This window comes from Quercus lobata, chromosome 10 (assembly GCF_001633185.2).
Source record: "Quercus lobata isolate SW786 chromosome 10, ValleyOak3.0 Primary Assembly, whole genome shotgun sequence".
NCBI lineage: Eukaryota > Viridiplantae > Streptophyta > Magnoliopsida > Fagales > Fagaceae > Quercus > Quercus lobata.
This window is the reverse complement of record NC_044913.1, coordinates 21,694,647-21,707,301: the sequence shown is the minus strand read 5'-3', so window position 1 is coordinate 21,707,301 and position 12,655 is coordinate 21,694,647. Positions and strand designations below refer to the sequence as shown.

At 30.5% G+C, this 12,655-nt stretch overlaps 1 protein-coding gene across 1 annotated transcript; it reads left to right on the top strand.

Annotated features, from left to right (window-relative positions):
- Positions 1-6,619: 6,619 nt before the first annotated feature.
- Positions 6,620-12,655, top strand: LOC115964016 (serine/threonine-protein kinase 16). Its single transcript, XM_031083302.1, has 6 exons — positions 6,620-6,984; positions 8,155-8,297; positions 9,329-9,472; positions 9,904-10,089; positions 10,412-10,536; positions 11,945-12,655. The coding sequence occupies exons 1-6, from the start codon at positions 6,765-6,767 to the stop codon at positions 12,168-12,170; spliced, it is 1,044 nt and encodes a 347-aa protein (XP_030939162.1). The 5' UTR covers positions 6,620-6,764; the 3' UTR covers positions 12,171-12,655.

The window sequence follows — 12,655 nt, the reverse complement described above, 5'->3', positions numbered from 1 at the left end:
TTGCAATCAAATTTAACAAAAAATTATGTTGGAAGCCTATTTATTTGCACCTTCAAAGTGTTTGACAATGTTTGAACCAAATTTTTCATCAATTAGGAAGAATTGGATAAAAAGAAACTTAGAAAAGTTTTCCATCCTTACTGAAATTGTCTTGCAATAATGACTATATTTTTTTGATTTGTTTTTATAATTTGTAGGTTTTGAATCTTTTGATTTTTAATTTTTAAATTTTTTGAAGGTAACCTATCTTTCTCTTATATTTCTCTATTTGGTAGTAATATATATTTTGTTTTGTTTCAATAATTTCTAGGCAGTGCTAGTGAATTTTCTGATTTTTTTATTCCTTTCGGAAGTTTTAACATTAGAATTTTTTAGTTATTTTTTTGCAATATCTAAATTTGTTAGCTAGATGTTTTGCAACCCGTTGCATATTCAAGCAATGATTTATTCATCAAATTGTAACTCAAAAAGATAGTATAGTTTCATAATCAATTTAAAATTTTATAAAATTATTTTAGTCTATTATAAATAGGTAAGTTCCCGTGCGTTGCACGGGTTTCCGACTAGTTACATAATATTTATATTCCCACACATCGCGTGGGTCTGCGGCTAGTCTATATATAATAATAATAATAATAATAATAATAATCTATATCTATATATTAGTAAAAGCTGAAACATAACATTTATTGTTGCTACACTCCTGTTGAGCTACATCAGCAACCACGTCATTCATTTATATTTTATATTTTTTTCTTTATTTAAACTTTTCTTTCCCCTATTAAAAAAAAAAAAAAAAAAACTCTTTTTCTTCCTATTAGTTCACATAATACACTTCTAACCTTTCCCTTTTCTTTTTGCTTCTTTATCTCCCCGCTACTTTATCATTATACTTCCTTCCTCTTTTTTTATATTTTGACTCTTCTTCTACCCATTTTATTTTATATAAATTTGATATCGCTTTCTCATTCAATCCATATTTTTCCTACACAAAACTGTGAGTACTCTCTCTCTCTCTCTCTCTCTCTCTCTCTCTCTCTCAGTGAATTTTTGTTTTTTCTTATAACTCTAATTAAGGTTGATGGTTTTTTTTTTTTAAATTTTTTTTTAATATGGATTTTGGTATTGTGTGTGTGTGTGTTTTTTTTAATATCCCATTAGAAAGTCTTCTCTTTCCCTTTTATAACTTTGGTTGAATTTTAGTTTAGGTTAATACTTAGTTTTTTTTTGAAATAGGAATTTGAATATGCCTACCAATTGTTTGAGTAATAAATTATTATAAAGACTATTATTTATTCCTTTAGTTTCATTTTAATTTTGGCTAAGACAACATTGTAATTTTGTAATGAGTTTTGATTATTATGATAATTTCCTTATTCCTCAAGAAATGAGAAATTTGAATAACAAATTTGAAACTTATAAACTTTAGTTGTATATTAAGCAAATATAATACATTACAATAGAAGTTAGAAGAATATGGCTCACCTTAAAAAAATATTAATCAAACATAAAAAAAAAAAAATATTTGTAGAGATAAAAAGATTAAAAAAAAAAAACACTTGTAGAAATTTTTTTTTTTTTAAAATAGACAATACTTGAAGTAATGATTACTTTTTATATATTACTACTTATTACATAATATTTATATTCCTACACATCGCGTGGGTCTACGGCTAGTCTATATATATAAAAAATAATAATAATAATAATAATAATTATAGGTGAAGCTGAAAGAAACTCAAATTAGAATTCCAAATTAAAGTTTCAATTTTGCGCCATGTGTCCTAAATGATTTATTCTTAAAGAGTTTTATTTCTTAATTTTAGAATCAAATGTGGGACCACATCATAAATATTCAACTAATGAGTTATTAAGTACAAAAACCAAAGAGTCTAGATATATATATATATATATATATATATTTTTTTTTAAAAAGTGCTTCACAATAAAAAATAAAAAAATTAAAAACGTGGACAATTTACATTTTATACTTAATAATTTCCTTACAAAATTTTTTAAAGAGTTAACAAAATTTAAAAATGATTATCAATAGTATTTAAATTATATATATATATATATAGGAATTATATTATGTATTTTATTATATATCTTTAAGTGTATCCATGCATATACATGAAGTTACAAGCTAGTTATATCTAAAAGTTAAAGTGTAGCATTTATTATTACAGCGTTCCTGTTGAGCCACATCAATACCCATGTTCTTTCTTCGATTAGGGAGAAAAAATTCTCATTTCTAGGTAAATAAGTATAAGGAATATACTTAGTCAACGTTTTATGTATTTTAGTTTAATAGTTATATTAACATTATAAATTGAGACAACACAACTGTCAACATCGTAACAATTTTAGGTATTGAGGTTTGTTGGCCTTATGCTGTGTTTGCTACGATAGAAAATGTATCTTGCATTATAGTACTCAAACAAGTTATAGTACTTAAAAACAAGTTAGTGTTTGATCTGTAAACTTAGTGTTTTGCGTTTTGGGTATTGAGGTTTGTTGGACTAATGCTGTGTTTGCTACTATAGAAAATGTATCTTGCGTTTTCCTATGTTTGGTATTACAAAAAATGCAAGTCAACCGAAAATGTCACATACTCAACAAATTACCTCAAATAAATTTCACACCGCAAATGTTCTTTTAGCTCATTTAATTTCAAGGTTACAACAAAACACATGAAAATGGATGATTTTTTCGAAAAATATTTCCATAAAATGAGTAATTTTCCAGATTACATGTTCCGATGAGCCAAATAGTGTTAGTGCTATTTTTTTCTCCCTTTATCTTATTTCTTTCTGTGAACTGTTCACAATACTACTCATGTGCTATAAAGCCCGTTGAGTATTTTTTACCATAATCCCTCAACTAAAAAGTTTTAAACCCAAAATTCACAAATCTTCCTAATGTTACCTCGCCACAAGCATATATATGTAGACAAGTGCTCTAATTTGTCAAATGTTAGATGGAGTCTCCACATTGTCTTACAAAGTCCTTTTTCACAAACAGTAATAAAGCCCTTTGTTATCTTTTAAAAGTGTGGGATTGTTATCAACAAAATACACACTCTTTAGTTGTACACTCACTATTAATTGCAATTCTCAAATTGCATCACTGGGATCATGTTTCCCTAACAGAAAACTGTGGTAAAATGCCATGGACTTTTTTAATTTCTTTTTAAGCCTCACTGCCCCGAATTTAGCTAATACCAATCCCAAATGTAAGTGACAAATGGACAATGAATAAGACGGTGTTTTACTCCCACACTCTTAATTTGGATATTTTTTGCTAGTGTTATTGAAGATCTTTCAATTAAGCCCTCTTTAAGAATGCTTGAGAGTTCAAAATCTTGTCGTGCTTACCTTGAATGTTCCTGTAAACTTCTACACTGCCAATGGAGTGATCATCTTAACACAATTTGGGGACCAAAAGTGGGATGAAAAGATGATGAAGCTGCTCGTGTTGTGCCTCTAGCCTTTCCTGATCATGAAGTAAGCAAACAAATTAAATTCACATATACAATCCTTATTCATTAATTTGTGGAGGGGTGTGATACCAGTTTGTGCAGATAAACTGTTAAATACGTTCTGGTTGAATAATTGACATGTCAACTAAAACTCTTATCATTTAGCTGATTTAAAAAAAAAAAAAAAAATTGACTTAGATTGTAACTTTTTTTTCCTTTAACTTTTTTGAGTTATCGAAATAGTAATAGTGAAACTAATTATATTGATAACCTATAAATAGGGCACTGCCCTATCATGTTTGATAAGGCCTCACAGATTTTTATACATATTTATGATTTTTTTTTTTTTTTTTTTTTAACAATTTAGGCTGTATAATAGATCAAGGACATCTTATAAAGAGGGAACAGAACTAAATTTATAAACTAAAAATTCTTCTTTTTATCACAAAATGCTCCTTATTTTTGTGGTTTACACATGCTAGACTATAATAATAATATATAATTATGATTCAAATATAAGTAAAGATGTAAATCATTTTATACTCCACTACTTTAAGCCAACTTCTGTAATGTTTAAACATTTTGCCTTTGGAAACATAGGGAAGTTTCAAACAGAAGAATTTTCTTTCCCCAATCAATGGCAGTAAGTATGCCATACAATAACGTTAAAGTTTCCATGAATTTCTTCCCTCACATAGTTTAATCTGAAATATGTCTTTTGCAAAGTGTGAAATGTTATACTTTGTTATAAAGGCTAACTATAAATTGTATTCATCAAGGGTTGTTTGGGAAACCCGAAAGTTTTGAGTCGTTTGATTTTGATATACTTTGCAATTGCTAATGATTGCATGAAAAGGCACTTCCAAGTTCCTTTTCTAGCTTAATACTACTTCCCTCTTGGTTTAAAAGCAAAATGTTTACAACCACACTTCTTAAGGCGATTTGGTACCTCCCCTAGCACAAAGTGCTTGGGATCTTGGGGCAGGGGTTTAAGCTGTGGACAACTTAATTTGCTAGTTATAGTATTTCTGACAATTAGAGGAAAAAAAAAAAACGCTTGAAGTGGACCTCTTTGGAGTGGTATTTTATTGTGGAAAACTAGATTACTTTTTTTTTTTTTTTTTTTTTTTGAGGAACAAGTAGTAGATATACAAAGCTAAAAGGATGATATAAACAAATGAAAGGAAAATGACAAGAAAAATTGTATTATTTAAGTAATAATTTATTTTACTCAAGTAACTTATTTACTTCTGAGGCTTCATAAATAGATGAAAATTTTAAAATAAGGGATATATTTTGGTTGGGTTTGTGGCACTACTCGATCTCAAAACTAATGTTGATCGAAATTTATTCCATGGTGATTGGTGAATTTCATTAATAGAGATATTTAGACAGAAACTATCATGTGAAAAATCAAATACAACAATCAAATATAAGTAAGAAGGTTAGTGTTTGTTACATAAAATATGTTACAAACACAATTACACACTTATTTTTTGAATTGAAACTGTGAGTTGATGACATGATTTTATCTTTAACTCACAATCTCAGTTTAAAAATTGGGTGTGTAACATAAATCATGTCTTCAACTAAGGGTTTGAGTTTATAAAACAAGTGCTTACCGAAATAATGTCTAGGTGGAGTAGTTAACAATTTAACATTATACCTTCCCCCAATGCAGGGGTCTGCTTTTGTAGCAACTTTATGAGACTTATTTGTCAAATTCTGATATTCAAAACCATGTATATATATATATATATATATATATATATATATATATATATTTATATATTCCCCCTAAAAATCGGAAACTTCCATTGAATAGAAAAACCACATGGCATACCTACACTTTAGACCCACGTCAATGAAATGACCAAAAATTAGTGTACAATGATTTTATTGATTTGCTTAAGGTCCTAGGCAACTCTCAACTGAAAATAAAATAAAATTTCCAATTGAAGAATTTTTCTTCGTCAATAGTGCTATTCGCACTCCACATTTTAATAATTCCACCGTGTGATATGAATCGATCGAGTCACTCGATAGATCATAGATCAACTCGACTTGAAGATCAACACTATTATAATATAAAAAAAATCATATATTTTATATGTATTTTTATTGATAATTTATAAAAATAAAATTAATCGGACAAGATTTCAATGGGGCTAAAATACAATTTAATCAGTCAGAAGTTCATACAAGTTCTTAAATAGAAGAGTTTCATTTTGGAGTTACTTTATCTATATATATATATATATATATATAAATGTTTAATAGATTATTATTTTTAATTAATTTTTTTTGATATATTTAGCTTGGTCCCTGCAATTTTTTTTTTTTTACTCCACCATTGCTTTTGAAAAAGATGAAATGGCTCCAACATAGGGTGAAAATTCTATAAAAAAACGTAACATAATTTGCTCAAACTCAACTCATTTATTAAACAAAATTAGAAAGTAAAATAAGTTAATTTTAGAGATGACAATGAAGAGGGTATGGGGCAGGTTTTCTCTTCCCCCTCTCCACTTCATCTTTGAGTCAGGTACCCATCTTGCCACATTTAAGTTTTTATATATATATATATATATATACACACACTAAAAGTTCATTTTAAATACATTGAAATAAAACTAATAAAACATTATAAAAAAAGTTCTAACATTATAAAGCTTTCTCAAATCACAACAATATATCAATTAAAAAATACAAACAATTAAAATTTTAAAACATAAAATATAAATTCAATAATACAACATAAAAAACATCATAAATTTAAAGTTTGAGGGCTAAAAGCACACATATATATTCCTTATTAAAAAACTCACAAAAATTATTCTTTAATGGACTAAAATATAAACAGGTAGGATGTAAGGAAAAATGTTAACCCAAATCATTTAAATTGTCATCCCTAAAATAATTTATTAAAAAGAGATCATAAAATATTTTTTTTTTTGTGTCAACAGGTCAACTCAAGCCCCATACATACATGTTAGTATGTTACAAATAGGAGTGCATCTATAAAAAAACATGGAGTGAGACAAGCAAAACATGTGTATGGTTGAGATTGGACCAGAGAGATCTTGTAAGAAGAGACAGAGAGACCCCATACATTAAAGGAACCCCAAAAAAAAAAAAAAAAAAAAAAAAAAAGAGCATAAATAAGAGAATTCACTCTCTCTCATGAGCCATTGACATGAAATCAGGTCTTCAAAATTCTTGCCTGGAAACCTGATTTCATTTCATTTCATATCTTTAGAAGAAAGAATTAAGAAAAAATAAGATGGGGTGCTCATTTTCTGGGCTGAATGCGCTGTACGACGCCGTTAATGGAGGAGGGGACGTGTGGATCAATGACAACCGGTTCAGGGTCGTGAGGCAACTCGGCGAGGGTGGGTTCTCCTACGTTTTCTTGGTCAAGGAGGTGCTCGCCGACTCTGCTTCTGCCTCTGGTGGTGGGTCTGGTTTGGCTAAGAAAGTCAAGGACCCTTCCCATCTCGCTGGTTCGATCCCTCTCTTCTGTAACCCTGTTTCAAGTTTTTTTCTGGGATTTTTGTGATCTGGGTCATGTTGGTGTCAATCTGAAATTGTTTTATTTTGATCTTATAAGCTCAGAAATGGTTTTGTTTTGGGATTTTGTGATCTGGGTCATCCGGTTTTGAATCTGAATTCCACTAGTTTTGAGTGTCTGAGCTTCAAAGTGATTGAATTTGATAATTTGGGCGAATCTCAATTCTCAAAATGGTTGCTTTATTGGTGTTTTGGTATTGTGATCTGATACTATGACGTGGGAATTCTGTTGGAACTATTGCATCTTTCTATGATGTTAGATCTTACAATGTGGCAGCCTTGAATTCTTATGTTTTCTAGTTTTCTGGGGTGTTGTTGTTGTTCTTTATCTTCTCCTTTCTATTTTTTCTTATATCTGCTTTTGGGATTTGATGATCCGTGTACGTAACTACATTTTCTGAACTTTATAGGCCTTGATGTTCGAATGAAAATGAGCTTATTAATTTCTGGGTGTTTTTTTTTTCAAAATCTATTGATATGTGAATGCATATATATTAAATTGTGCATAGTTGATTTTGAAAAGTGGGGTTGTAGTAATGATCTCATATTGAATTCGTTATATCCTTTTTAAATTATTGTATTGGTGGAGTGAGCAGCTATTCTTTGGTGATAACTTGATATTATATTACCAACTGATGTGAATGCTCTTAGTGTGTGTATGTGTATATGTATCTATATATCTATCACACACACTCATTCAATGCCTATGTTTACTTGAAATTAAAAGTTACTGTTTGGCTCATATATGCAACACTATTCGTTCTAAATAAAGAAATTGATTACTTTACTTTAACTTAGTTGATTCAAGCAAAATTTAAAAATTGTTTGAATGGTTTAAATTTATAAAGAATATGATTATTATACATAAAAAGGGCATGTCCCCATTGAATTTTATAAGGCACCGCTGCATCATTGTTTTTCCCTCTATATATGAAGAACTATGATAGGGTGTTGCTCTAATAATTAATAATCTTGATTGGCTCTCACCATTCTTTTACTATATATACATATGTTCTGTTTTTGTTTCTTTTTTATTTTTCCAGTTGATGGATGGGGAAGGGGATGAAATCTTGATTTTGATCAGAATTTGGTTTATTGTCCAGATGATGGCACTTACGCTATGAAAAAAGTTCTGATTCAGAATACTGAACAGTTGGAGATGGTGAGGGAGGAGATCCGTGTTTCCTCACTGTTCAGTCATCCCAATCTGCTTCCACTTCTTGATCATGCTATCATTTCTGTTAAGGTAATCAGTCATAGTGATCATTCCTATCTAATTTACAGTTATTATTCATATATTTTTCTCAATATAAAATTTGACACGTACACACAAAATTGTTACATGACTGTTGCTTTGTTTGGACTACTTTAGTATAAAACTGATGGTATAAAACCATAGTTTTGTCTCTGACTTTGGTCGCTGAGCCACAAGAAGTTGAAACATTTCATTTAAATATGAGGAAATGTGGTAAACATGTTGGCAGTTATTACTTATTATTGTTAGGGTTGCAATGTTGAGTAAGTTTTTAATCCACGTTGGCAGGGATTCTCACAGGTTGCTTGGATAATGAATTTTTAATTTTAAATTATTATTTATTTGTTTATTTATTTTATAAAATAGTTCCCTAGATTATGGGCTGTACAAGTTATTTGTTCCATAGCAGCTTGTTTTTCACATAATTTATTATATAATGATTCCTGCTAGAGTGTTATGTGATTTAAATATAAAATAAGAGCTATTCTGCCTTTAATTGATAGGTAATGATCATGCTTCAGTATGTTCTAGTAAATATCATGCTAGTCCTCTGTTTTTAGTATGTCATGATTAGTATTGTAAGATACCATTGTACACGACGACTCTTACATATCATGGAACCTTTTTTTTTTTTTCTCTTAAAAAAAAAAATATTAGTTACATCCGCATGTAGTTGGTTTTAAACCCACAACTTAACCCTCCACCCCTTCTTGTGGGAGGAGAAAGTGCCATTTGAACCAGAGTTTATTGGCACATATTGTGGAAGTTTTTTCTCATAAAAATGTGGATAGTGCTTTAATCAATTGCAACTTGCAGTCAATCCAGCATGTTTGGAAGATTAACTTAACCTAAAGAGGGCTGTCTTTGTCATCTTTGGATCTATATTTATCTAAGTAGCGTTTACCTGCTTCACTGAGAAATTACATGTCTTGTCCAATATTCTTCATATGTAATTCAATTTCTTTTACAAAATATTTTTTATATGGCCTAGTATTTATCCAAATATATTATTTTATTGGTAGCCTACACCAGGAGGGTCTCGGAACCATGAAGCGTACTTGTTATTTCCTGTTCATTTGGATGGAACTTTACTGGACAATGCAAATGCCATGAAAGCCAAAAAGGAGTTCTTTTCTACCTCAGATGTTCTACATATATTTCGACAGGTGAATGGAAAAACCAATTTTTTTTCTTACTTCAGCTGATACCGCAAGGTTAATTTCTGAGCTTAGGATAATTTGTTTTTCTTGGGACTTTTCTTTTAGAATAAAATTATTATAATATCATGCTACTGTCTTGATCTTCTGTCAACACATTCTTTAACATCAAACTGGCAATCATTGAAACTAATTGGTTAATTTCTATTTGAGAGTCACATTTATTTTTTTTATGCTCAAGGTAGATATGCTATTAGAATATGGATGTCCATGGTTTACTCTTCTTGTGTTAAAGATTCTATCTGGGAGGCATTTATAATTTTATTTTTTCTCCTTTTAGTTCATAATGGCTGTGTTTTTGGATCTATGTATATTACAAATTGATTTGAAATTGCTTAAATCCATCGCAAGTGTTTTAACAAAGAAATTCATTTTCACAGCTTTGTGCAGGCCTCAAGCATATGCATAATCTTGATCCCCCTTATGCACATAATGATGTCAAACCTGGTAACATTGTTCTAACTCATAGAAAAGGACAACCACCTCTTGCCATATTAATGGACTTTGGTAGTGCTCGACCTGCGAGGAGGCAAATTCGCTCTCGTTCAGAGGCACTACAGTTGCAGGTGCTTGGTTTACCACATTCTTCTTTCCTTTTCAATATTTGTGATGTTCTTCCTTTCAGCAGATGATTTCTATCAGTGTGCTTATTAATTTATATCATATCATTAAGACAGACATTTTAACTGTATTTTTAATCCTTTATTCTTGATTCCAAAATTTTTAATTGCATTTTCTATATCCTTGTTATGATACTGCCAGCCTCTTGTCTCTACCTTCTGCCATTTTGATCAAGATTTCCTAGTTTAAATGAGAACACTTTTCATCTCAAGCAACCCATTGGATCCTCTATTATGCTGATGGCCATTTATGTTGCTTCTTTTGTAGGAATGGGCATCTGAACATTGTTCAGCTCCTTTCCGAGCACCTGAGTTATGGGATTGCCCAAGCCATGCAGATATTGATGAGAGAACTGACATCTGGTCATTAGGATGCACTTTGTATGCAATAATGTGAGGACTATTCCTTATCTTTTGCTATGATTACTACAGTTCTGGCATTGAGCAACTTGTTTATTGTATCTTGTGTCTTGTAACTGGAACTTCTTAGGATTAAACTATTTGAGCATCTATTCAATTAAACAGAATGTGCATACATATTGTATATATATAGATAGACACAAATATACAGTCATACATACATATCCATTCAAGCTATTTAGGTAGCTCAAAGGCTGAAACTTTTGGATGAATGTTTTAATAGCTTGACCTGATATTGTGCATTAGATTTCTAAAAGAAATGACCTGATGTCTGTCCAAAGGATTATTACCTTAAAACACTAAATAAATTTATACTAATACTACTGGCTAACAATAATATCATTCACTTGAAAAATATATTTATGAAACTTACCATAATAAAAACCATCTAATGAAAAGCTTAATCGTCTCAAAACCTGTTTTCATCTTTGCATGATATTTTGTGGGGATTGATGTTTTATACACCTCTTTACGACTGTTCATGTTATACATGTTGGAAGTCTATGAGCACCAACAAAGAGCCCGCCTTTAATCACTGCAGAATTTATAATAGAGGTATATGCATATACATATTCAATTGAACACACGTACATGCATGTGCTAGGAAAATGTAGTAAAACACACATAATTGCCAAGAGTTTTGTAACTCAACTGGCTTCTTCTAGTGTTTCCAATGGAGACGTCTCAAGTTCAAATCTCCCCACTCTTAATTATCGAATTATCACAAAACACACAACTAAGCTTGCTTGAAGATACTTGGGAGTTGTGTGAGCATGAAAAATGTAGTTTGCTTTACTAGACAAATGAGCATACTTGCAAATGCTAATACATGTGTATTTTCTTTATAGATATAGTTGTACATCTTGTATACACACATCGATACATCTGTGATTCTGAATATAAGCATATTATGTATGTGAATTGCTACTGAACAATAGTGAAGCAATACTGTGTTTTATGCAGTAATTGGAAATTTTGGGTTGAGATTATTATTTGGTCTTTTTTTTAAAATTTATTTTCTTATATTGAAATAATTTGATTTGGTGGCATGCAAGGTAGGAATGCTTTTGAAGATATAACTTATTAAAAAAAATAGTAATCTGCATGTTTTTGGTGTTTTATTTATATATTTTTTTTCTCCTTTCTTGAAATATTCTGTGCATGTGCTGTCTTTTGTGTGTGCACGTGTTTTCGGGTGACATGATTCTAGTCTAAAGCCTTTATATCTGCATTCAAATGCTATGGAAAAACTGTGGAACATTTCTTTTGGTTTCATGAATTACTGGAATGGCTTTTTCTTGTTTTTCTTAATATATTTATAAGCATCATCATCTTGAGAAAATGGATTATTCCACCCATTACTGATGACTAATTGTTATAGGTATGGTTTATCTCCATTTGAATATGCACTTGGAGAATCTGGTGGAAGCCTACAGTTGGCCATTGTAAATGCACAGGTAAAGTGGCCAACTGGTCCTAAGCCTAAGTATCCAGACGCACTTCACCAGTTTGTCACATGGATGCTTCAGCCCCAGGCTGCAGTCCGCCCTCATATAGATGATATTGTGATTCATGTCGACAAGTTGATTGCAAAGTTCTCTAACTGAGAATATCAGAATGAGACCAGGGGAGTGTGATGCATCAATTGACCATGTACATGTCAGCAGGTTGGCTTATTAATGTTGGTCATCGTCCATTTTTTTTTTTCCTTCTAAGTGATATATGGTAGCGAAATTACCACCCCCCCCCCCCCAAAAAAAAAAGAAAGATATATGGCAACGAAAGAAATAGTGTTCCCTGTCCAATGGTACACAGATTACCTTTTTGAAGTAGTTTGGCAGTTGTGCATTGGTTTAATTTTTTTGTTTGTCCTGTCATAACTTTTTAGTATTCTCTCTTCCAATGCATCAAAGTGCTGGCTCCTCTTGATTAGATTTTATTGCTTAGTAAATGCGTGATTATTTGTGATCTACTCAAGCTATTTATGTTTCTTGTTACAAAAATTTACAAAGTTAGGATTTGGTTAAGCTCGTGAATTATTTCATTGTGATGTACATCAAGTTTAAGTTCAAATAAATATATTTTTGTAATT